General features: G+C 40.1%; 2 protein-coding genes and 1 pseudogene across 6 annotated transcripts in view; 1 reads left to right on the top strand and 2 right to left on the bottom strand.

The window, feature by feature from the left end:
* Positions 1–109: 109 nt before the first annotated feature.
* LOC122836932 (structural maintenance of chromosomes protein 1A) lies at positions 110–10,912 on the bottom strand. Its single transcript, XM_044126924.1, has 26 exons — positions 10,500–10,912; positions 9,744–9,932; positions 9,423–9,535; positions 8,997–9,200; positions 8,025–8,263; positions 7,664–7,922; positions 7,238–7,378; positions 7,055–7,137; positions 6,845–6,944; positions 5,610–5,717; positions 5,341–5,526; positions 4,762–4,941; positions 4,531–4,677; positions 4,308–4,445; positions 4,077–4,193; positions 3,886–3,992; positions 3,674–3,815; positions 3,440–3,585; positions 3,210–3,363; positions 2,989–3,096; positions 2,586–2,742; positions 2,321–2,475; positions 1,949–2,100; positions 1,718–1,787; positions 1,525–1,635; positions 110–851 (listed from the first exon to the last, which is right to left on the bottom strand). Exons 1-26 carry the CDS (start codon positions 10,606–10,608, stop codon positions 771–773), a joined length of 3,696 nt encoding a protein of 1,231 aa, XP_043982859.1. The 5' UTR covers positions 10,609–10,912; the 3' UTR covers positions 110–770.
* A 137-nt stretch (positions 10,913–11,049) lies between these two features.
* LOC122836939 lies at positions 11,050–15,190 on the top strand (annotated as a pseudogene).
* A 2,674-nt stretch (positions 15,191–17,864) lies between these two features.
* Positions 17,865–22,967, bottom strand: part of LOC122836861 (neural cell adhesion molecule L1-like) — a 31,014-nt gene continuing 25,911 nt past the window's right edge. For 3 of the 5 annotated variants that reach the window (XM_044126837.1, XM_044126822.1, XM_044126829.1), the window contains 9 exons: positions 22,703–22,919; positions 22,450–22,572; positions 22,088–22,264; positions 21,075–21,188; positions 20,843–20,986; positions 20,311–20,442; positions 19,319–19,391; positions 19,168–19,179; positions 17,865–18,917 (listed from right to left, as the gene is read on the bottom strand). In XM_044126837.1, the coding sequence (XP_043982772.1) occupies positions 18,656–18,917; positions 19,168–19,179; positions 19,319–19,391; positions 20,311–20,442; positions 20,843–20,986; positions 21,075–21,188; positions 22,088–22,264; positions 22,450–22,572; positions 22,703–22,919 (1,254 nt within the window). In that variant the 3' untranslated portion in view covers positions 17,865–18,655. The remainder of the gene's footprint in view (positions 18,918–19,167; positions 19,180–19,318; positions 19,392–20,310; positions 20,443–20,842; positions 20,987–21,074; positions 21,189–22,087; positions 22,265–22,449; positions 22,573–22,702; positions 22,920–22,967) is intronic. The other 2 variants (XM_044126847.1, XM_044126855.1) reach the window with 2 other exon arrangements.

Below are 22,967 nucleotides of genomic sequence, written 5' to 3'. Positions count from 1 at the left end.
GAGGGGTGTTAAAATGTCGTCTTCTTAAACTGAAAACAAAGCACGAGTTTGAAACAGAACGGCAGCTGATTGTTGACAGCACATTAATAAGTACAAAGACGAACGCACATGATTTCACTTTAGATTTATTGAAGCAAAGCCAACCAAACAGACATAATCATCTTATTCATGCTGAAGTGGTTTCAGGTGATAGTCCAACTTATTAGGTACTTTTGACATAATATTAAGTCAGGTTTCAAAAAGGTTCGAAATCTTCCTATAGCACTTTAAGCTACAGCCATTTTTACTGCTTTATTTAGTTGTCACACAGGGAATCGATCCACCACACAACTAAACACTCCTGATTGAGCTTTTAAAAATAGTTGCACATATAAAATGTAATTTGCTTTTAAGCACACAGAGGACAGGCAAAGGCTTTAAGCAAACAAACTGAGAGCCATAAACGGTATAAAAAAGGAACTTGCTTATTTTAAAGGCATTTTATTAACTGGTTAGTATAAATCCTACAGTTCACTAAAAAGCTTTGAGTCTCCTTGTACTTTATCATAATTCACTACAATAATGAACAATAATGGTCAAATTCAGAGAGGGTCGTTTCCATTAAATGTACAGAAATCTTAGGTTTTACTACAAAAAACACATACCAGCAAGAAAAGGTTTTATGAATGACTAAACTATAAAAAAAAATACAACCAAAAAAAAAAACAGAACTGAAGACTTACTGAATACATGATCTGTAACTATATAGAACAGTACTGAGCAGGCTCTTGTTACTCATTTGGATTCGGGTTGGCATCAGGATACTGCGACAGGTCAAAGGTGAGAACTTTGCTGATAACACAATCTCCTTGCTGTGAAACAGAGAACAAGAATCGCTTTCATTTCTTCAAGTAACCACTTAAATGTCATAGACACTCTAAAAATAAAGTTTCTTTACTTCAGTCCTGCCAACTTGTTAAATAAAAACTCTTTGGAGGGTAAAAATGCTCAGCAGAAAACTGGTGAGGCTGGACATCCTGATGCTGCAAATTACAATTAGCATTTGTTTTATATCGCGGCATCTAATCATGTGTGTGACTACAGTTGTTTAAAAACATCATAAAAAAGGTAACAAAGTGGCAAGGTGGTCAAATCTTCAAGAAACTACATTTAAGTTGTTTCAAAGTGGAAACAAGAGGAAAAAGTCTCAGATAAAACCTTGATTTTTTTAAAAGATTAAATTAAGCCATTTTAATGTTCCCAGTCACTTCTGATTATCTGATTTATTGTTGGGGTTTTTTGAACAACAAAAAAATTACCATTTACAAAACATTTATGTATCACAACTTTTACTGTTATTGTTGGAAGAAATAATCTCATGTCATCCTAATTCGGTCCAGTTCAAGTTACAATGCTAAATGTTACAGAAACGTATCAAAGCGAGTCACGACGTCAAAGCTTAATGTTTTGGAGTTTTTATCATTTATCATATCTACAAGGTGTCAGTGTTGTAATGTTTGATGGTCAGTGAAAAGGGAAACCTACCTCTGGATAAACGCCTATCAGAGAGTCAGCCTTGGTGTAGAACTCCTCCTTCAGAGAAATGACAATAGCTTGGAAGTTTTGTACTGACTGGTCTTTGATGTAATTGGCCACCTTGAGAAGAAAGAACATATATATATATTTTAATCACAAGCATCACTGATGAAAAGTCGGTGACAGTGAAATCTGAACGCACTTTGCCAATATTAGTGTTGTCCAGAGCGGCATCAATCTCATCCAGGACGAAGAACGGCGCCGGTTTGTAGCTGCAAGGACGCAGAAGAGATGTTAAAGAGGTGGACAGGAATCTACTTTCATCCAGGTCCTAAAAATATTTAAATATCACAAATACACCAAGCAGGATTCACCATGCTCATTACTTAATAGCGATTAAAACGCCCGCTTGTGTTGCTTTTTTTTGTCAGACCTGTGGATAGCAAAAAGCAGAGCCAGGGCAGCAACCGTCTTCTCTCCTCCAGACAAATTATCCATGGGTCTGAACCTTTTCCCTGGCGCCACACAGTTATAATTGATACCATCCAGATACGGTTCCTCTGGGTTTTCTGGGCCCAGAAAAGCCTGCAAAACAAGAGTGATTCAGATCTCAGACTAACTAGTCACCAGCCAATATCTATTTTCTGTGCAGCACAATGAGTGGCATTAAATATTGTTTTCCAATTAAGAAAGATAATCAACCAGCAGGAAGTTAAGAGCTGGGTTGTCTACAACAGTAAACGTGGCTGATAAATAATACAATCTTTACTGCAGTGATTTTGCTCCAGTAAAAGCGAAAACACACCTGGGCGCTGCTGTTGCGTGACAGAGCTTTGTAGATCTCATCGATGTTGGTGGCCACAGACTCGAAGCAGGTATTAAAACGATCAAACCTCTCTTTCTTGATCTGCTCGAAGGCTTGCTTTGCCTTTTTGGCTCTCTTACGAGCGGCCTCAAACTCTGAAATCCAACAGATAACATCATCAGAACGAGTTCCTTTTTGGACCATTCTAGGAATCTCGTCCTCTGGTCCCGTCTCCGTTTCGTCAACGAGGATCGTGTCCTCTCACCGTCACTGGTCTCCTGGAACTTGTCCCTGACGCTCTCCAGTTTTTCCATGGCCTTCATGTTGGGAGCGCTGATCCTCTGCAGGATGCTCTGCTGCTCGTTCAGACGCTGCTGCAGCGTGTTTGTCTCTGCTTTTATCTCCTCTTCTGACAATGCATCCTTTAGGAAATTACAAAGATGTCAAGTGGCTTATTTTTTATTTTAATAACTGAAATATTACATGTCTTTTATGTATATAAAAAAAACAGCTATCTCCTAAGCTTTCCAAAGCTTAGGAGATAAAAGTGGTTTACCCTGAGAAATTTGTGCAACATTTTTTTCAGAGTGGGAACTGCTTTATTATAAGATACAGGAAGTTCTTATGGTTTGAAAAGATGAATCTCTTAAATTATTTGGAGCATCTACCTTCAGATCTTCAGACAAGTTGCTGTAGTCGATTTCTATTAGAGCTTCTTTAGCCAGAACGCTGCTGGACGTCCTCTGACTGCTGGAGTCGTCTGTCTGAGAGCTTCCCTTCAACAGCAAGAAATAACCTTAATTTCTTTTCAAGTCCTGATTTTAAAAAACAACAACAACAACAAAAAAAGCTGTCCATTAAAGCAAACATCTTTGCCATGTCCTCATACTTCTCCCTGGCTGATATCATCCATGGTTCCAGAGCGAAGCGGCAGCCTGATGTCCTGCATCTTGCAGGCCTGCAGCAGGTTGTGGCGGTCACTGCGCTTCTGCTCCAGTTTGGTCTCGATGGCGGTGACCTCCTTCTGGAGCTGGGTCAGCTCTCTGGAAGGCAACAAACAGATTTAGAAAATGCACACTAAAACATTTTTATTTCATCTTGGTTTTAGTCAGCACTGACTTGTTGGCGCCTCCCAGTTTTTTGCGAATCTCCTCCATTTCGTGGTTTTTATCGTTGACTTCAGATTTCTTGGTGAGATGTTGGTTCTTCAGGTCCTGCAGCTGGGCCATCGTCTCATCAATGATTTTCATGTGTCTGTGCTCCTCCTGAGTAAAACCACAGATCACATTCGTCTTGATTTCCAGCTGAATCAATATAAAACCATTAATGCTGACTTTGAATATATTTTTGGACCTTCTTCAGGCGCTCTATCTCAGCCTCGTCTTTCTTAACAGTTTGCTCCCACATCATGACTTTCTCCTGGTCCTCCTTCAGCTGGTTCTTCTCATAGTCCACCTGGATTCCCAGACGGGTCTTCTGGGTTTCGAACTCGAGACTGAAATTAAACGACACCAGTCAAAAAAAACGTTTTGCTACCAGAGAAGTGACTTAAACTCTAAACTGACCGCTTCTTTGCGATTTCATTCTGCCTCTTCACTTTCTCCTCCTCAAATTCTCGGATGTTCCTCACTCCGATCTCCTTACAGAATTCAACAAACACCTCGTCCTCCACCTACAAGACAAACTCAGCCGCTAAACTACAGAGAGTCGTATGTAAAGCTGGTTTGAAGCGGGCTGTGTGCTCAGTCAGTCTCACCAGGTTCATGCGGTCTCGGAGGTCAGTGATCTCTCGCTCACGGGATTGGATAATCCTCTTGATGTCATTGATGCGAGGGCCAAAATTCGCAAGTTCACTCTCAAGTTTGGATTTCTCCTGCAAACAAGAAGTCAAACAAAAACATCAACAATAACAACAAAAAAAACACCTTAAAACCAACAATCACTACTCAAAAGTCCCAAAAGACAAAACAAGAGGCTCGGGGCGTACCTGCATGTTGAGGGAGAGGTGCCTGGTTTTGGTCTGCTCCAGGTCGCTCTGGGAGTATTTGAGTCTCATCTGCAGGCCGTGTGCCTGAGACTGCACCTGACGCAGTTCTGCCTCCTTCCTCTTTGCCTTCATTTGCTCCTGCAAAGAAAATCCGAAAGTAATTTATGCTAAAACAAGGTATAAATGAACTAAATATGCAATCAAATTCTTCTGAGTTGGTTACCTTTAGCTCCTCTGTAAGTTTTTCCTTCTTCTCCTTTAGTTTGTCCACCGCCTTCTCGTCCCAGCGTCTGGCCTTGGCCTTCAGGTCGCTGGCTCCTCCGGAGATGACTCCTGACTTCTGGAACAGCGTGCCGTCCAGGGCTACAGTCTGAACACAGGATAATAAAGACACATCAGCAAACTAACATCTTAAAATATCAACAGTTTTCTCATCCCAAACCAGGTTAACAACCTTGTGTCTGTAAGGCCCTCCGAAAGCGATCCTTCGTGCGTCCTCCACATTCTCACAAACCAGAGCGTTACCGCAAGCGTACTGAAGGGCTTTTTTGATGTGTGGCGGCTCGTAGCGGATCACGTCAATCACCAGCTTGGCCCCGCGCAGCTCTCTCAGCTTTTCATCTGTTGGTTTGACCTTAAGGGAAAAAAGGTTTTCTGCTCATTGGGTGATCAATATGAATGATAATTACCTCCAAAATTGCTGCTAAATCAGCAGTCTCCAACTCCGGTTTTTAAGGGCTACTGTCCTGTACCTTTTAGATGCCCCCTCCTGTTCTACACACCTGAATCGTACTAATGGCTCATCATCAGCACTCAGACGAACCTGATGATATGCTGAAGAGATAATTCAACCCTTTCATTCAGGTGTGTTGGAACAGGGAGACATCTAAAGGTTGCAGGACAGTGTCAGTGAGCAATAGAGACCTCCGTTCTAAATCTTTGAAAATGTACTTGTTTATAGTCCAAAATAAAATCTTTACTTTCCACTGTAATTACTTTTCCCTTGAGGTGTTATCTGTAGTGTAATATTCACCTCAAGATAGTCAAGAGGAAGGAAGGTCTCAGGCTCTCCTCTCTGCTCCTTGATGTACTGGATGCAGTCTCGGCCGGTTTTCTCTGAGTCGACGATGATGGCGTCCATGTTCTTGCCCAACACTTTGGTAACAGCGATCTGATATTTCTTCTGAGTGGGCTGGCACAGGTCGATCAGGCGGCCGTACTGAAAACACAACAGCAGGTGGTTTAATTCAAATATGCTCAGTTTTGGACAGCATGGGTTGATTTTGTACATTAGTAAATTACCACAGATCCGGGGTAAAGTCTCTTGATGCTCTCCATGATTTCTGCCTTGCGCTGCTGTCGACTGTTCTCCTGTCTGTCGATCCTGGCATCTCCCAGCTGCTCCATCACCTGAAGCAAATGGAGGTGGTCAGTCCCGTCCAGTCATGCTTTTCATGTCAATCAAGACCACACAAAATATTTATTAAACGGGAGAAGTGGAGTTTTGTTGTGGTTACTTACACACACAAAACAAGCTGTGCTCTACTCTGTGGAGCTGAAAATATCTCTACTTTTACTCCTCAGGTTACATTTGGAACTTTGGGAAAACGCACCACTGGTGTGGCTATCCATATAATTTTGTACATAGCTTGTTTTAAGGAATTGCAACCGACAAAGTTTTAAAAAATTATAAAAACAATAAAATAAAATCCACTACATTGAGGGGAACTTGTAAGGCGCACCAGAATATAAGCAGCTGATATCTCCGCCGCTCTTGTCCTTAATAAATCTGCTGGATTTATCATAAATTGACCAGCCCTTCATCTCCAGCGCCAAACCATGAATTCGTTCACACGGAGCTTTCATGCAGCGGCTCTATTTCCATCCTGTACTGCCAGATCGATGGCCCTCAAATTAAAAGCTGCATCATACGAGTTTGAAGAAAATTCTCAGTTGTGCCTGCTGCTAGCACATGCTTATTCTAAATGAAAATTAGTGCTTTCTTCTTTGATTTCAAATTTTGGATTCATTCAAGTTAAAGCTAAAAATAGCAATAAGCATCAGATCAGACAGGTAAAAGTTGAGCTGAAAAAAAAAAAGTTTAGATACAAATCTATTTGAGTACAAATACATTTTTATAAAACGTCTTTTAGAAAAAATAGGAAATAGGTACCCACATATTGTACAAAATATTATACTTTTGTGTCTTTCAGCTCTTCAGAAAGAAGCAACATTTTGCTCATCCCAATGTAAAACCAACAGGATTTCAAATTTGCTGAGACCCAAAACATTTAAAGACACCAGTGAGACACAGGCAGTACACACTGGCAAAATGATCCACGTTTACTTTTTGATGCAAGATTCTTAGATGTACAGAGAAGAAAGCCGTTCTCTACAGTTAAGCTAAAGGAAGCCTGTAGTGAACCTAAAGAAAAAGATCAAAACATATCAACTTCAACAAAAGTACAGAAGATTAAAAATGTGAACATGTTCAATGAGTAAAGCCAACACTGCTCTGTCTTCTCTGTTTTATTTACCTGATTAAGCTCCATGTTTATTTCATCAATTCTCCTCTTGGCCATCTCTACTTCCTCTGTCAGCTCCTCCTCCATGCGCTTCTGCTCATCAAGTGACTGTCTGAAGTTTAGCAATATAGAAATGTGTGAGTGAAGGAGCAAAACAAATCATACCAACAGCTCAATGAACCGTAGGAATCTGCTCAGAGAGCAAATACACCAGCGACGTACCTGCTGGTGGCGATGTAGTCCTCCAGCTTCTCAATACGCTTCTGGTTTTCTTCTATTTCACGAATCTTCTGCTTGATTTTGGCCTGAGAAAAAAGGAGACATTTGCAGAGTTTCATTAGTTCCTATGCAAATCTTTTTTATCTGAGAATTAAAAGAAGCTGTTGTCACTTTTTTTTTTTTTACCTCTGTCTCCACTTTCTTCCTCTCCTCCAAATCAAGGCGGTCCTGGTCAGCCTTCTGGTCCCGGTTGAACTTCTCCAGCTCCTGGGCCAGAGTGGCAGCACGCTTACTGGCCTCCTCCTTCAGGCGATGGTACTGCTTCACCTAGGGGGAAGGAGGAAAAGGGAATCAAGCCAATTGTTGTTGTTTTTTTCCTGAAAGCAAATAATGATATCAATAACTTAAGAAAACGTGCAAATTTCTTTTAAGAATGAGGAGATTAAATAAGCTGGAAGGGCAGAAAGTATTTTCTTGCATTACAAGTATTTATTCGGCTTCAAATGTTATAACATGCATGTGAACAAACTTCTCATTTGCTAATGGCATCTAGTGGTTTGACAGACGTTTTATTGAATAAAAGGACTAAGGAAGCTTTAAATCAAGTCGGACCTGGTTTTCCTCCAGTGTGAGGTCCTGGCCCTGGCTCTGAGCCTCCTCCTCCATTCTTTCCTCAAACTCCTGCTTGGCCAACTCCACCGCTCTCATCTCCTTATCCAGCTCATCCATGTCAGCTTTGCGCTTCTTGTACATCTTCTGGGCGTTCTGATGAGATTTTTTCGCCGCTTCAAGCTTTTTGATTTTGTGCGCCGTGTTCTCTTTGGCCTTGATGTACTGAGGCCTCTTTTGATTCAGCTCAGAGTCCTTTTCTCTGCAAATAGAATGAAAATAATTATTTCGCACTGATAAATTTTAGGGGTCAGGATCCAAGCATGCACACCCAGAAGGCTACCAGAACCACATGAGGACATACTTGATTTCTTTCTCGATGGTCTGCTGCTCCCTCATCAGCCTGCCCAACTCTTTCTTCTTGTCCTTCAGCTCCTCTTCAACGTGGTCCATCTTTTTACGGTCCTTGTCAATTTCTTTATTCCGCTGGCCGAGCTCTTTGTTCAGTTTCTCGATCTCGACCTCATTGTGGTACAACTTGAAGAGCTGTAACTGTACACTGGCTCTGGCTACCTCGTCTTTAAGGCGTTGGTATCGCTCAGCCTGACAAGGACGTCAAGAACAAGAGAGAAAATAATGTGTTTAGCTTTGCGGTCAATTTTTGTTTTTAGAACTTATTTAGGTTGAACTTTATGGCAGATTTAGATTTGATTTGCAGTAACAAAGGTGGTCTTGGAAGGAATGAAATATGCTAATCAGGCTTTCCCTAGTAGAAACATTTTTTGATTAATCATATGCAGATTTATTCACATTTTTTTAGCACAGCACTCTATTTTAACACATAAAAGAAAATCTGCCGTAGGTCCTTTGAAGTAGTTCTGAATCCAACAGAAAATTAAGACATGCATTTGATTTTTACTCAACTCAAAAAAGTCAGATTGAAAATAGCCGAAGTTATTACATTTTGTGCATTTAATTTTCTATATTTGACCAGTTCAACCCTGATCAGTGAAAAGCAGAGGAAAACCGACTCATTTTGATCTCTAGTCAGCTGCTTGATTGGTGAATCTCTATTTAAAATAAATACTTTCCAATGTCCTTGACAAGACTGGGTAGACGAGATTAGTCAGAATAAAAAAATACAATATTTAATTTTATCATAAAAAAAAAACTAGTTTTATCTCTAAAACCCAATCAGGAACATAGAATGAAAATAACGTTCATAGGTCTTTTAGCCAAGAGCAAATTGTAGACCCGGTCTAAATTTGAGATATTAAAATATTAAATATTGAACAAAATTGAGTTTGTTCATCTTATTTTATTTCAAAGAGCTTACCTCCTCTTTCTCCTGCTTGGCTTCTTTGCGCTCTGCAGCAATGTTTTTCTTGCGGTGATAATTGAACTGTGTGTCTTCTTCTGCTTTCACCATCTCCTTCTTCCTGCGGTCATACTCTTGTGCCAACTCCCCGGACCGTGAGATCTCCTCAAACAGCGCTGTTCGCTCTTTGGGGTTCTTCATGGCAATGGACTCCACAGCCCCCTTTTGTGTAATAAAACAAAACAAAAAACTCAGGTGAATAAAAGCAGTTGTCCAAAGAATGAAAGACAAAAATATTACCGCACCATAGAAATATGGTGTTAGCCAGGAATGAAACACTTAATCTAATTCACTTATAATCAAGTAATACCAAAAGTATGTTAGCTTTATACAAATGGTTTGCTACTGAAACGCTGTGAAGGAAGAGATTCACTAAACACTTACCTGAAAGACAAGAAAGTTTCTGGCTTTGATCAAAATGCCAAGTTTTTCCAGCTCCTCGCTGTATTCAGGTAGTCCAACCACTTTATTGTTTATGCGGTACTCAGATGAGGCCCCTAAGACAAACCGTGTTCTTTAGTTACAAAGCAAACATGGTAAGAACAACACACACGTTCTTCTTACCAGAATTATAATTGGTTAAGTAGACAATATTTGTCATGTTGTTCAAACAGAAAGATATGTAATGACAAAAAGCTGTTTCTTCACTATAAATATTACCAACACACAGTATATCTTCTCAATTTGTACATAATGACTTCTTACCAATAATGACCCGTGTGAAGGAACGCTCCTCTCCATTATTCTCTTGGTACACCATGCTGACAAACGCTCTGTTGGCAGCTGGCTTCCCCACAGGAGCTCCATGGATTAGATCCTTCAAAGTCTTAACACGCAGGTTACTCGTCTTTTCTGCCAACACAAAGCTGATGGCATCCATGAGGTTGGATTTACCTGCAATGAAGTGCATTTAAATTTTAAGTTGTGTTTCCACACCCTAAATGGATTTCCATTTGCTTCTTTCATATTAATGCATCACAAAGTTAAAATCTTTCATAGCTGCCATTTTTGTCACACCTTGCGTGTATCTGAGGCTATCCAAAAATTATCATCTCAACCTAAAATAAAGCTGCATTGTTTTCTGATTAAGCAAAATATACAATTTGTCCAGGAAAGACCACTGTCATACTCAAGATACAAAAATATTTCACAACTTTTTGTAAATCTCAGCGTTTTAGTAACATTCACAAAACTAAAGTGCATTAGGATCTTCTACATAACACCCTAACGCAATAACATGCAATCCGACAAGCTATTAAACAGATTACAACAACAAGGAAGTGCAAAATATTTAGTACCCGTATTACAAAATACACGCTCCAATGTTAGCAAAGTGTTTTACAATAAACCATACCTAACTGCTACAAGAATAAACAGCACAACGAGATGACACCGTGTTTACCGTTAGCCAATGGTAGCAAACAGTTTACATTTTTGCCTTAGCTCTCCATCATAACATACCCGATCCATTGGGTCCGATAATTGCTGTAAACTTGTGAAACGGTCCGATGATTTGTCGTCCCTTGTATGACTTGAAGTTTTCTATCTCTATGAGTTTTAAGTAGCCCATTTTTCTTGTTAATTAGCTAATATTTAGATGAAAATCTGCACGGACAATGTTAAAACAGTTAGCTAATGATGCTAGCAGGCAGTCTGCAGCGAGCAACTTGTCTAACACAAACGAACTGAACTTGTAAATGAATGAACGCTCCTGCTCAACATGTAGCTCACTTGCACATAAGTTACATTATGAAGTAAACGCAAAGTCTCTAACATAAAAACCGCGTAAAAAATCCTTGTCAAATTAAATCGGAACACTTGTAACAACAGAGCGCCATTTTACAATCTAACAGGAAAAGCTTGAGCGCGCGAGACTCGAAACCTCGCATTTTCTCGCGAGGTGGAGTTAAAAGCAACGTAACTGTGCGTCACATACATGAATGTTTGTGTTTGCTAATGCCATTTAAAATATAAAAAAATATTGTTACCTTTAAATTCTACCAATATATTTGTCTAATTACGTAAGTCTATTTTTAAGTTTAGAGAGACTTGTACCAAAAAAACGTGTTACCATGGTTACTAGGGCAGCCAAACCCAAACATAACACGGTGACAGCAACAACGTTCGGTTGATGTTAACTGCAATTTCCTACTTTTTATGCAGCAAGTATCTTACAGGTACGAGTGAAAATATGGATTTATTAGTTCTTCTAAGAAATTTGAAATGTAATTTAAAAGCTTTCTACAAGAGAGACAGAGAAGCCAATTAATCTGGTTTCTTTTTATCTTTCTTTTCTGAATGAAGAAAAAACATTTTCATAGAAACTCCACGGGATAAAGACGGCATACAGTTTAACTTAAACTGAAAAAGCTTTTTTTTTTACCTCTAACATACTGTATGAATTACCTACTGAATTAATTTAATAGTTTTTGTTTTGTTTTTTATTTGGAAAAGTGTTTCTTGTGCTTGAATCTGTTAGTAATGATGTCATTTCTTTGTTGTTTTTTATTTTTTTTTATTTTAGCCTTTTACATGTCAACAGCCATTACCATCTATAATAAGTCTGAAGAATTTGAATTAATATGAGTTACAACAACATCTTAGTTCCCTTTGGGATCAATAAAATAGTTTTGAATGTAGTTTTGTTTTTCAGAACCTGACTAGAAGCCACAAAAATGTATAAAGTGGACTTGCCTGTTGATGATTCAAAAGACAAGGTTGTGGAGGCCCGAAGGGCTGCAGAAAGAGCTCGCAAAGCCCGATTCTTCAATCCTCGCCTGCGTGTGATAGGCCTTGACCTGGATGCTCTAAACCAGCAAGTCCTGGATAATAAGTACAAGCGAGGCTGTGAGAAACAACGAGACAGGGATTTTGGTAACTACAAACATTCTTCTATGTCATTTGCTTCTGTCAGACTGCCAGAGGGTAGCTGTGGCTACAATGTCGTAGCTTTCCACCATTGGTTTGTGTGTGAATGGGTGAAAAAGCTTTGGATTTGTCTGGACTAGACAAAGAGCTACACAAGAACAGTTAATTTACCATTTATGAAGAAACTAGACAATGATAAAATTACATTTTATCACTAATAAATACAGATCATTTGTATATTTTTTAACTTATTTCAGATAACCTGAAGAGATGCCAAGATGAAGTGCTTCTTCTGCAAGATAGCAATGAGAAAGAGAAGCGGAAAGCTTTGCAAAAGGACCTGAACGAGTTCTGGGATTTACAGCAGCAAATGAAGATCTCTCATGATGTTGAGGTGAAGGGGGCGTACAACCTCACGATTCCAGAAACTGAACTGGGTCCTTCCAGCATGTATGTATTTGAGGTAAGATTGACATAGGTGTGTTTGAACGAGCAACAGCAGTAAATGCAATAAAGGTGGGAAATCACCTTGCTTTTTCTTTGCTTTTGTTTAATGTACAGGAGAAGATCGAGGACGGAAGGAAAGGGTGAAAGAGCAAATGAAACAAAAGAAAAAGATTTGGATGCTCAAGTGGATGATAAGAAAATGAGGGACAAGAGAAGCATAGAGGTGAAAAGAGCAAAACATGAACATGCACACACAAACACACACACACGTGTTTACCGATGAGCAGAATTAATACAAGAGCTGCTATAAATCACACAAACGTGCTTCATGGTTTTCCACAAACAATCACATCTTCCCACACAGTCCTCTCTGCCAGGTGACTTTGATGAATGCTCATCCCGAAGTGCTGTGTGAGTGTGTGGCTTGAGACCTATTTTCTGTGGGTAATAGCTAATGCAGTTGTAAAATCGAACACATCTCCGCACGCTTCACAGAGACGCTGTATAACAAGCAGCTGGTGAATCAAGACCTAATGTGGGCCCAGCAGAATGCACTCAAGAGGAGCGTAGAAAGCTGCCTCGTCTCACTCTGGAGCGACAATCAAGCCTTGGTACGCAACAAACACACAAACGCTCACGCACCGTCATTTGATGCAAATGTTTGAAGCCGAACCCAGTGGGGATTCTAAGCTGTGACAGAGGTTTCTCGGCTGGGACTTTCAAATTAGAATTGCAAACTAAAAATGTTAAGTGATGCCTACACACACTTGACACAGGAGGGAGGCAGTCGCATTGTTTGGTACCAACCAGCACGCACGGATGAACTAATATGATGTATGCATGGTTGTTATTTGAAAGCCCCCTCTTAGTTGCTCCCTCATTTGCCTGAGCACTCTTGTCTCAATTCCCCATTGAGTGAAATCCTTCTAAAGCCGTTAGGTCATGGCATTTTTCATGATAATTATGTAGTTTTCCTAATAACCACTCATGTCAATGATTTACCAGCAAATTTATCTTCCTGAGAGGATCACTTGGGAGAAAATGCAGCATACAGGTGCTTTTCAATGAATTAGAATGCTCTCAAAATTTATTTGATTCAGTAATGTAATTCAGAATGTAAAACTTATTATATAATTTCACGCAAATTAATCTATTTTTGTCAACCGTGGTGATTTTTTTTCCCCCACAAATAATGAAAACCAGAAATTTTGTCATTCATGCAAACTAGAATATCACAGAAAACCAATAAAATTATTTAAAAGATTTTTAATGACAAAATGTTATGCTTTAGCCAGAAAACAGCTGTCCAGCAAACAGTTATTGACACCTACACAAGGAGGGTAATAAAAAGTTACATGGAAGGAAAATACATTATACCACAAGTTGTCTTTGCTCACACCTCCGAATCATTGGATTCAAGTGTTCTCATCCACTCATGCCCTAAAGTGTATGAAGTCCTGCAATTACATGCTCCCAACATCGTGGGAAAAGTTTGGGAATGCACCCTTCTTACTCCAAATGCATCAGTGCTCATAACAATGCCCATAAAGACATGGATGAAGGTGTTTGGTGTGGAAGAAATTGACTGTTCTGCACACTATCCTCAAACCAGTATGAATTTGGTATGAATAAGAGTGAAGATTGTCAGACAGCCCTTCTCATCTAATACCAGTGTTTGACCTTACAAATGCATTCATGCAAGATTGGTCAAAAATCAAAACACGTCATTCTTTGATCAAAGCTTTCAAACGAGCTAAAGTTGTTACAGCTGCAAAGGGTTGTGGCTGTCAAGCTTATGTGAGTGAACATTTTACAGGTTTATAAAGACTCCTGTCTTCTTTTTTTGTTTTGTTTGTCGTAATCTTTGAGATATCTCTAGGAGAGTGGTGAGGCCTCATCCTATGTTGTTCCACACAGGCTGAGGAGCGAGCTCTGAACCTCAGGGAGCAGCGTACGAAGGAGGCGATGGATAATCTGATAGACATATGGCACACTGGGACATCTGACATGTTGACAGAGTCTGCAGAGGCAGCAGAGACCCATTTGGGAGGAGGGAGACCACCACATGTTTTGCCAGACAAGTGGAGGGGGATGAGCCTCAAACAGCTCAACAACTTCCACGAGCAGAGAGAGCAACAGCGCCTCGACAGAAAGGTACGCCTGCAGTCCCAGTTACCTGGTGTCACTTCCATAAATGCATGAGTCTCCTCCCAGGCAGCGCACAGCATGAAAACCCATACATCCAGGGGAAGAACATGCCAAATTAGCTTTACATTAAATATTCGTTAGGTTTGCAACCAACTGCTCTAGAGCAATATATACATACCACACAACTTATGCCACTTTTTTTGTTGATAGAAACAACGTGAGGCTGATAAAATTAGGGATGCAGCCTGGGACATGCAACTCCTGAAGATTTCCAAAACAGCAGAGGAGAAGGAACAGAAAATGGCAGAACTAAGAAGACAACAGAGAATCCTGATGGACCAAGAAAACAAGGAGTTGGCCAGACTGCAGCAGACAAAGTGAGCTTACGCTTTTCACACACACAAACACACACACACACACACACACATACACACTTTTTTCAGGTAACTTGCTTAGAAATTGATAAATAATATGAAATGTATTATATAAATGAAAATTTTCTGCACACTGTTTGTACATTTCTGTTTCTGTTCCAGTCAGCACTATCTGAATAAGGAGCTCTATACCAACAAACCCACCAGGGATTATTTTGACCAGTTTAACGCTGGTTGCCGCTAACCAAGACCCACCACCAGCTTGTCCCCTGACAACAATTTACGTTTGTCAATAAAGAATTGAATGTTGTTTTACTAATGATTTAGTGTCCGTTGTCTAACACTAGGGGGTGGTATAGCTTCAAGAAGTTTATATTCCAATGATGACTTAATGGTTTTACACAATATGTTTTTAGGAACCTTCCAAATCTGTTTACATAATCCCAATGAAATTATGCATTTAATTCTGGACTGTGCCTCTAGGTTGCTGTGAAAAGTACTTGCCTCCTAACTGATTTTGTTGGATAATATTTTTCTTGCTTTGGATTTCAACATCAGCCAAAGATAACCTGAGTAAACAGAAAAAAATTAGTTTTCAAATTATGATTTTATTTAGTTATAAAGTTATTCAAACCAATCTCAGTCTGTCTCTATGTATAAAGTAGAGAGGACACAAAAGAACCCAGAACAACATGTTGAGCAAGGGAGAAAAAGAACTAGACTGTTCTTCAGTGATCCCAAAGTCTTCTTTTCAGATGAAAGTAAAATTTACATTTGATTTGGAAATAAAGGTCCCAGAGGCTGGAGGAAGAATGGAGAGGCACATCAGTGTCCACATTGCTTGAAGCTCAATGTGAAATTTCCACATCCAGTGATGGTTTGGGGTGTCATGTTCTCTGCTAGTTTTGGTCCGCTGAGTTTTCTAAAGTCTACAGTCTATCATCAAATTTTAGTGCACTGAATGCTCACTTCTGCTAATAAGCTTTATAAAGATGTTGATTTCATTTTCCAGCAGGACTTGGCTTTTGCTCACACTGCCAAATGTACCCAAAAGTGATTCAGTGAACATGGTGCTCCAGTTTCTGACTAGCCAGCAAACTTAGCTGCCTTAAACCCGAGAGAGGATCAATGCAATATTGTTAAAATAAAGATGGAAGACACTTTCAATGATGACCTGAAAGCCTCTTTTAAAGCAACCCGGGCTTTTATTACACCACCTTACTTTCATGCAATAGCGCATTGATGTAATAGTTCATGTTAAAGGAGCCTCAACCAATTATTGAGGGCATATAATTTACTATTTGTAAGTCATAATCATTAAAATTACAATAAATAAATGTAAATATTTCACTGTTATATATATGCATAATATATAACATTTCACCTTCTAAAATGTGACAAGAAATATTATACTTTTTCATGATATTCAAATTTTTTGAGATGTACAAGTAGACTTGAAATTGGATATATATATATTTTTTTTTTACCAAGTAAATCAAAAGCCATTTAATTTACTTGACAAAAATCAAATGGCTGTTCTAAGCAATGTGGGACCTGCTGTGTCAGTCAAGGGGGAGGGGGAAGGGGGGGGAGAGGGGGGGCGCCCTGCTACAAGATCCAGGATATTTAAAAAGAACCTGCTTTCACCTGCATTAAATGTGCCTTCAAAAGCTTTCTGTAATATTCTGATTAACACAGCTAAGGCATTTCAGTGGCTGGCATCCATTTCAATTGGAGTGCAGGACAGAAAACATGTGCATGGGGAGTGTTACACAGTGAGGGAAAAGTGCCAGAAAGGACATGCGCAGAGGCCGACTTGCCAAAGGGGGTCTGGATCCCATTCAAGCCCGCTTGCAACCGATGTTTATTTGTGATACTTCTCAGCTCATATGGGGCAAAAATTGGACCATTTATTGTACAGATTGTTCAAGGTTCTTTATTTGTCAGTCATATAACCAGTTACATTTGTAGATTAATTAAGCAGTTACAGTTACATCAGCCCCATTCGTGGTGCCTCTCCTCTCAACCGCGGTCGAGCACGCCCGGGTACATGAAGGCATCATCACCGTGCTGACCAACACACCACAAAGAGGCACACACCACCAACCCCTTCACATCTCACCTGATTGCTCTCATCTCCACTCAGCCATTATTTCAATCTGTCAGCTTTTTGAATTTAGAGAAGCACAATTTAAACAAACCAGTTAGGGTTTTTTTTTTCCCCCAAAGATTAGTCTGTTTAGCTATATAAAAAAAAAAATTAATAATCAAAAAACAGTAACAACAGTGGAAAAGCAACAAGCCAGCATCCTACTGGATTACCCTCAGAACATGAAAAGCAAAGAGTGAGTGGCAGTCGAGTGAGTATCTGTGTGTGTGTGTGTGTGTACACTCATTTCTCATTCAAAGTTAACATTTGCTCCAAACATTGACAAACACAAATGTTCAGCAGCACATTGTTATGTTAGGATATTGGCATATTTTGAGCAGGCTGATGCTCCTGTATGAAAATAGAGTTTTATTTGTCCTGAGCGTGTCTGTTTGACCTAAACCAGGGAGTGTCTGCACAACTCCTTTGGTGCCTCTAGTCTTTTCAGACATCTCACGTACTCCCTCGGAGGCTGTCATGATATGTTTGGCCAGTGGAAAGCTTCAATTCGAATAGAGAGGGCACTGATTGGCTTACTGCATTCCTGCTCAACATAACTGCATCACAGATATTCACTGCACTGCAACACATTGGTGAATTATCATGTGCATGAATCCTAATGTTGCTGTCTGTGTGATGTATCTACTAAAATAACACTAAATGTACAATTTTTTTTTGGGGGGGAGGGGATTAAAAATGATATGTTGGCAAACATCTACAGAACAATGTGCATTTTTTTGTTTGTTTTATCTTTTTTGTTCTTCAGCTATGAACTATTCTTTTGCTACAGCCAAGTTTTACTGCGATCATTTGTCAAAAACACAACGTTTGAATACTTTATCAAACTACAGTCACTGCTTTTTCACATATCCAAATTTTTATTTTGGGCCCTGGCTGACATCCAAGTAAAACATTATTTAGAAAAACAGTAAAGAAATTTTACATTTTAGAATGACCTCGTCAAAGTCCAGATTTAAATCAAACACAAATGAAAGGTCAAATGAGAATCTATGGTTGACGTTTACACATTGTCTGAATCAGATTTTTTTATGAAAAAAGTTTACAAAGTTTTGCTTCACTCTATTGTTATGTGGTAATATGTGATTATCTACCACAAATCCCAGTAAAATACAGATGTTTGTAGTAATAACAGCAGAAATTGTAAAAATTCAAGGAGTATGAATACTTTTCCAAGGAACTGCATGCTGCCTGTTTCCCTACACTGAGCTCCATCATCACGCTCCACGTTGACTTAATGCACTACTCTGCATATCTAAGTGACCACACCTCAAACCCCTGATATTTCGAAATGTACAACATTCCTTCCACATGTTTATGTGTTGTTCAACGCAAGAAGAGGAAAAGGGTTCAAATAAACATCAGCTTTTTAAATTAACTGTAAACGACACAAAAAATTAGGATGGGACGTTGGGTGTCACGTGGTCCACTACTTTGGACTCTCCTTTGGTCACAAATGTCTAATCAGTCAGATGACTGCCAGAGGGCATATGAATAGTCTGTATATGATTGTGCACTGGACCTCAAAATAAACATCAGCAAGTCAGAGGGGGGAACAGGACAGTATGGGCACATACGTGTTGACATTTTGGTCTGATGGTCTCTGGTGGAGGTTAATCGAGGATAGCGATTGCATTGGGCATGCCATTAGTGTTTGGGGCGATGGTCGCTGGGTTCAGCGGGGAGTTATCTGGCAGACCATGGAACCCCTCCGGACCTTCACTTGGACGACTGATCTGGCTGGCCAGAGATTCATCCAAGTTGAGCTCTGTGGTCAGAGCACTGCTGCCGTTAAAGTTCAGGGTGTCCTCGCTGCACATCTTGTTGTCTTCACACAGGGACGGCTGGCTGGCTGTCCGCTTCTCCTCCAGATCGCTGGAGCAAAAGAGAACATATGTGAAAAAAAAAGACAACTATGAAGAAATATTCAACCATCATCAATAAGCAACTTTACAAAGTAGTGAAATCATCAAGTATTACCTCATACCTCTAAATTATTAGTTATTATTAAGTAAATTGCCCTTTAACATATGTAGTTTCATCAACAACTACGCAGTTGCTGAAGACAGAAAGTCATGCAGCAACAGGGAGGTGAAAAATAGGTGGGTGAAACATATCCGCATACCTTTCAAGAGATCTGCAAAGCAGAGGCAGGCATCAGTGAGGAAATAGACAAAGAAATGAAAAAAGGGGTTAGGAAACAAAGCAAGGCAATGGGACTCAGGGCTTTGTTCTGACATTCCACAAACAGCCAGAGTGAAACTCAGATGACAAACCTGTACTCTCCAAACGTTTCCTCCTTCATCGGCCGTGCCTCTGAGTCCATCGGGCCGTCCTCTTTATCTTTCACTGAGGATGAGACAGATCGTTGGATTTTATTATCCGTAACATCTTAAAGAAGTTATGTGTCTGTTCAAGACATAAATAACAGCATTCGGTCAAACGAGCAAGATAACATCAAATGAGCGACTAGAGATCACAAAGATTTGGATCACTTTTCAAAATAGAATCTAATGATGTAAACATGGTTTACATTTTAACTTAGATCCTCTATTCTTTAAGTTTTAGATGATACAACACCAACCACTTCTAACATTGTGATCCAAACATCTAACATAACTGTATTTAGTCATAAGGAATCATGACATTACAAATTGATCAATAAAAGAGAAGCAACTTCAAATTGCTTGGAAGACTGCAGTTATTTCTCATTTAAATATCCTAGAGAAGCTCATCCATGCATTTATCTTTAGTCACATTGATTGCTGCAACAGGGTCTTCACAGGTCTGTCCAACAAATCAATCAAACAGCTGCAGCTGATCCAGAATGCTGCTGCTGGGGTTCTCACTAAAACCAGGAAGACCATCTTCCTGGTCGGTTCTCTCAGGTGGTTCTGTCAAAGGTGGGACAGCTTGATTTGGTTCAGAAATGTCTTTTTCCAGTTCAGGGTAAGGTACAAGATTCACATTTACATCTTAAAGCTCCTCATTTAGGCTTATGAGAGAGTGACAAAATGTTGGTTTGTTTAAGATTCCTCACCAGTTCAATTAGTACTATTTTGAAAGTTTATTTCCTAGTGCAACTCGGCCCTTTGGTTGTTAGTTTGAAGTTTAATTGACTTTGTTTCTCTCCCTTTGACATTTTAGGTATTTGTTTCCATTGTGTTAGTTAGTTAGTAGTGGAAAAATGCAAGTAACTCGTTAACTGTGATCTCTAATCTTGAGAAACATACAGACATTTCCAAAGAGCATGTTAAACTAAACTTGCCTGAGTATTTCCCTCCTTTACTCCTCTTGATGAAGCAGAGGATAAGCAATATCAGCAACAACAACGCAAGGGCACTCACAACACCGATGAACCAGCCCTGCGTTGCAATGCTGGCCTGCACCTCTGTCATTTCTTTGGGAAGAAAACAAAAGGGTGAGAGAGAAAGACAACAAGTTGGATTTTTTTCCATGGGAAAACAGAACAGGTTCAGAGGGAAAGTGCATCAAGGAAGAAGACAGAATAAATGAAGCAGTAGAATCTAGAGCACACTAGAAAGAGCATTATGCATTTTGACAAGGTGGCATCTCACCGGGGAAAGACAGCGCACACCAAATAAACACGAGTAATGGACTATTTTATATGGCTAACCAAGCTATCCTCTGACTAAAGTCTTTGAAAGCACTTCACAGACCGAAGGAAAGAACAGCAAGGTGCTCCCTTTAGAAGCTAGCTTTTTATTTAGACATGTGAGGCCCAGAGGAGAGAGCAGGGGAGATTAAAGACAAGAGGATGAATGAAGGCAGAGAGCTACCTGTTCTTTCTGTCTTAATGCCAGTCTCCCAGAATGAGGCGTTCCCATAGAAGAAGCGCAGAAGATAATCAGAACCAGGAACCAGGCCCCGAAGCTGGTAGAAAGACTGAGACGAGTTCACCCTCTCAGACTTTTTCCAGCCACCTATTTAGGTACAACATCAACCTCAGTTGCTGTTCAAGTTACCAATATTATGGACTGTCTGCTGTGTGTGTGTGTGTTTGCTTTATACCATTCTTTTTGAAGTAGTGGATGTAGAAACCAACATTCCTGTGTCTCTTCTGAGCTTCCCAGCTGACATTTACAGAGGTTTCCCCCACAGACAGGCTGATGTCCGATGGCGGAACTGCAATGTATTCAGACCAGAAATAGAGAAATTAGAAAACAAACAGGCAAACATAATCAAAAAACGTAATTTATTTCCATAATTCAATTCAATAAGTAAAAGTCCTGTTATCGAGATGTGCTACACGAAGCGGTTTATTTCAAGCGTTTCTGTTCATTTTGTACATCGCTTCATATAACCCGTATAAATGTAAGTCAACACGGCTAATGAAAAAGTATGTCCACGTTCTGTAGAGTATGTGCACTAACTATGTGTTTGAGGCTCCTTCTGCATGAATTGCTAGATTAGTTAAAGTAGATACTGATGTGTTTGGCAGTGTGGAAGGTGCTAAGACCTCCTTGAAAATAAAATCAGCATCTCCACAATGCTAGTCAGCAGAAGAAAGCATTAAATGCTCTAACTGTCCTGGTAGACTCCTATGCTGACTTTTGACTTGATAAACTCAGTGGACAAACACCAGTAAATGATATGGCTCCTAAATAATCGAAAACTTCACATAGAAACTTTATGAAGCTTGGCTGCTCTGCCTCTTCGATCTTCATCTAATCTTTTTGACATCACATAAAATGCACTGATGTTATTTCCGGATTAGAAGTGTCTCAACATAATGTATGCTACATGTTAGTGGATACCTCTGTTTGTGCTGGATTTGAAGTTCTGACTGCAGACACAGTTCATGTCTTGTGAGTCTACTCAAAACTATCAAATGGGCTTTGGTTTACACACCTCTCACGTCTGCATTTCTCACTGTTGCATCCTTACTGTTTTCTTCCACTCAACTTTCCAATTATACGAGTTTCATTTTTGAATTTACTAACTGACATAAATTAACTTTTCAGTGATAGTGTAACTGGCTGAGACGAAGATGTACGGGTAGAAATAAGTAACTAGAATACTACCTCCATCAAGTGTGGTGGCCCCCGTCATCATAATGGGCTCTCCCTTCCCAACTCTAGTGAGGCCCCTCAGGTAGAAGCGGTACTGGCTGTGGCGGTCCAGGCCCTTCAAGGTAAACTGGGTGATTGTGGGGTTATCTATCTCATCCTTCTGCAAAGGGCCGTCGTCACTCTCTGTAACTGATCGCAGCAGATTCCAAAATGATTCATCGCAGGTGACAAATGGCTGATTGATGCTCATAGTTAATATGCCGTGGCATTTTAAGGGTTTCATTGATTTATCTGGAACTGTGCAATTGTCCATCTTTCATGTTGTGTACAGACGAACTCGTGACTCAAAGGGAAGAAGTGTAATTTATGCTCACTGCGCTGGTACTGAAGCAGGTATCCAGTAAGAATCCCATTAGGGTGGGCTGGGGGCGTCCAGTGCAGGGTCATTTCTGTCTCTGATGGGCTGTCAAGGATCAGGGATGTGGGAGGACTGGGTACTAGCAGCAACAAAACAACACCTGATTACAAAGGGTTCAGCTTAAAAGGATTCATCTTTATTGTTTGATGAAAGCCCTCCATTCAGCCTCCTCGCCCGTCCCTCCTCCACCCGCAGCCGTTTATTCTCACCTCCCTCTTCTGTGTTGAAGGGCAGAGGCTCAGAGTGTGGTCCCTCCGCCTTATTGTTGAAGACTGCAACAAACAGGAGATATCTGGAGTACGGTCTAAGATTACTGATGATCTTCATTTTCTCGTTGGGACCAGTCTCCTCCACCACAGTGCTCTCAGCCTCCGTGGATCTCCGACTTTGGTGGTGGCTCCTGGAGCCCATCCTTCTCAGGTAAATCTGGCACCACGAAATCAATCACGTAAAACAGAAGTTATGGGTTCATTT

This window comes from Gambusia affinis, linkage group LG01, assembly GCF_019740435.1.
Source record: "Gambusia affinis linkage group LG01, SWU_Gaff_1.0, whole genome shotgun sequence".
Classification (NCBI taxonomy): domain Eukaryota; kingdom Metazoa; phylum Chordata; class Actinopteri; order Cyprinodontiformes; family Poeciliidae; genus Gambusia; species Gambusia affinis.
This window is presented reverse-complemented; position numbering and strand designations above follow the sequence as displayed.

What these genes read in the sequence shown, in the direction of transcription:
- LOC122836932 (XM_044126924.1), bottom strand. Translation starts at nt 10,608, where the DNA reads ATGGGCTACTTAAAACTCATAGAGATAGAAAACTTCAAGTCATACAAG. An exon ending in TCACACTGGAGGAAAACCAG is followed by an intron (nt 7,379 to 7,663) that starts GTCCGACTTGAT and finishes CCTTCCCCCTAG; the next exon opens with GTGAAGCAGTACCATCGCCT. An exon ending in AGATAGAGCGCCTGAAGAAG is followed by an intron (nt 3,586 to 3,673) that starts GTCCAAAAATAT and finishes GGTTTTACTCAG; the next exon opens with GAGGAGCACAGACACATGAA.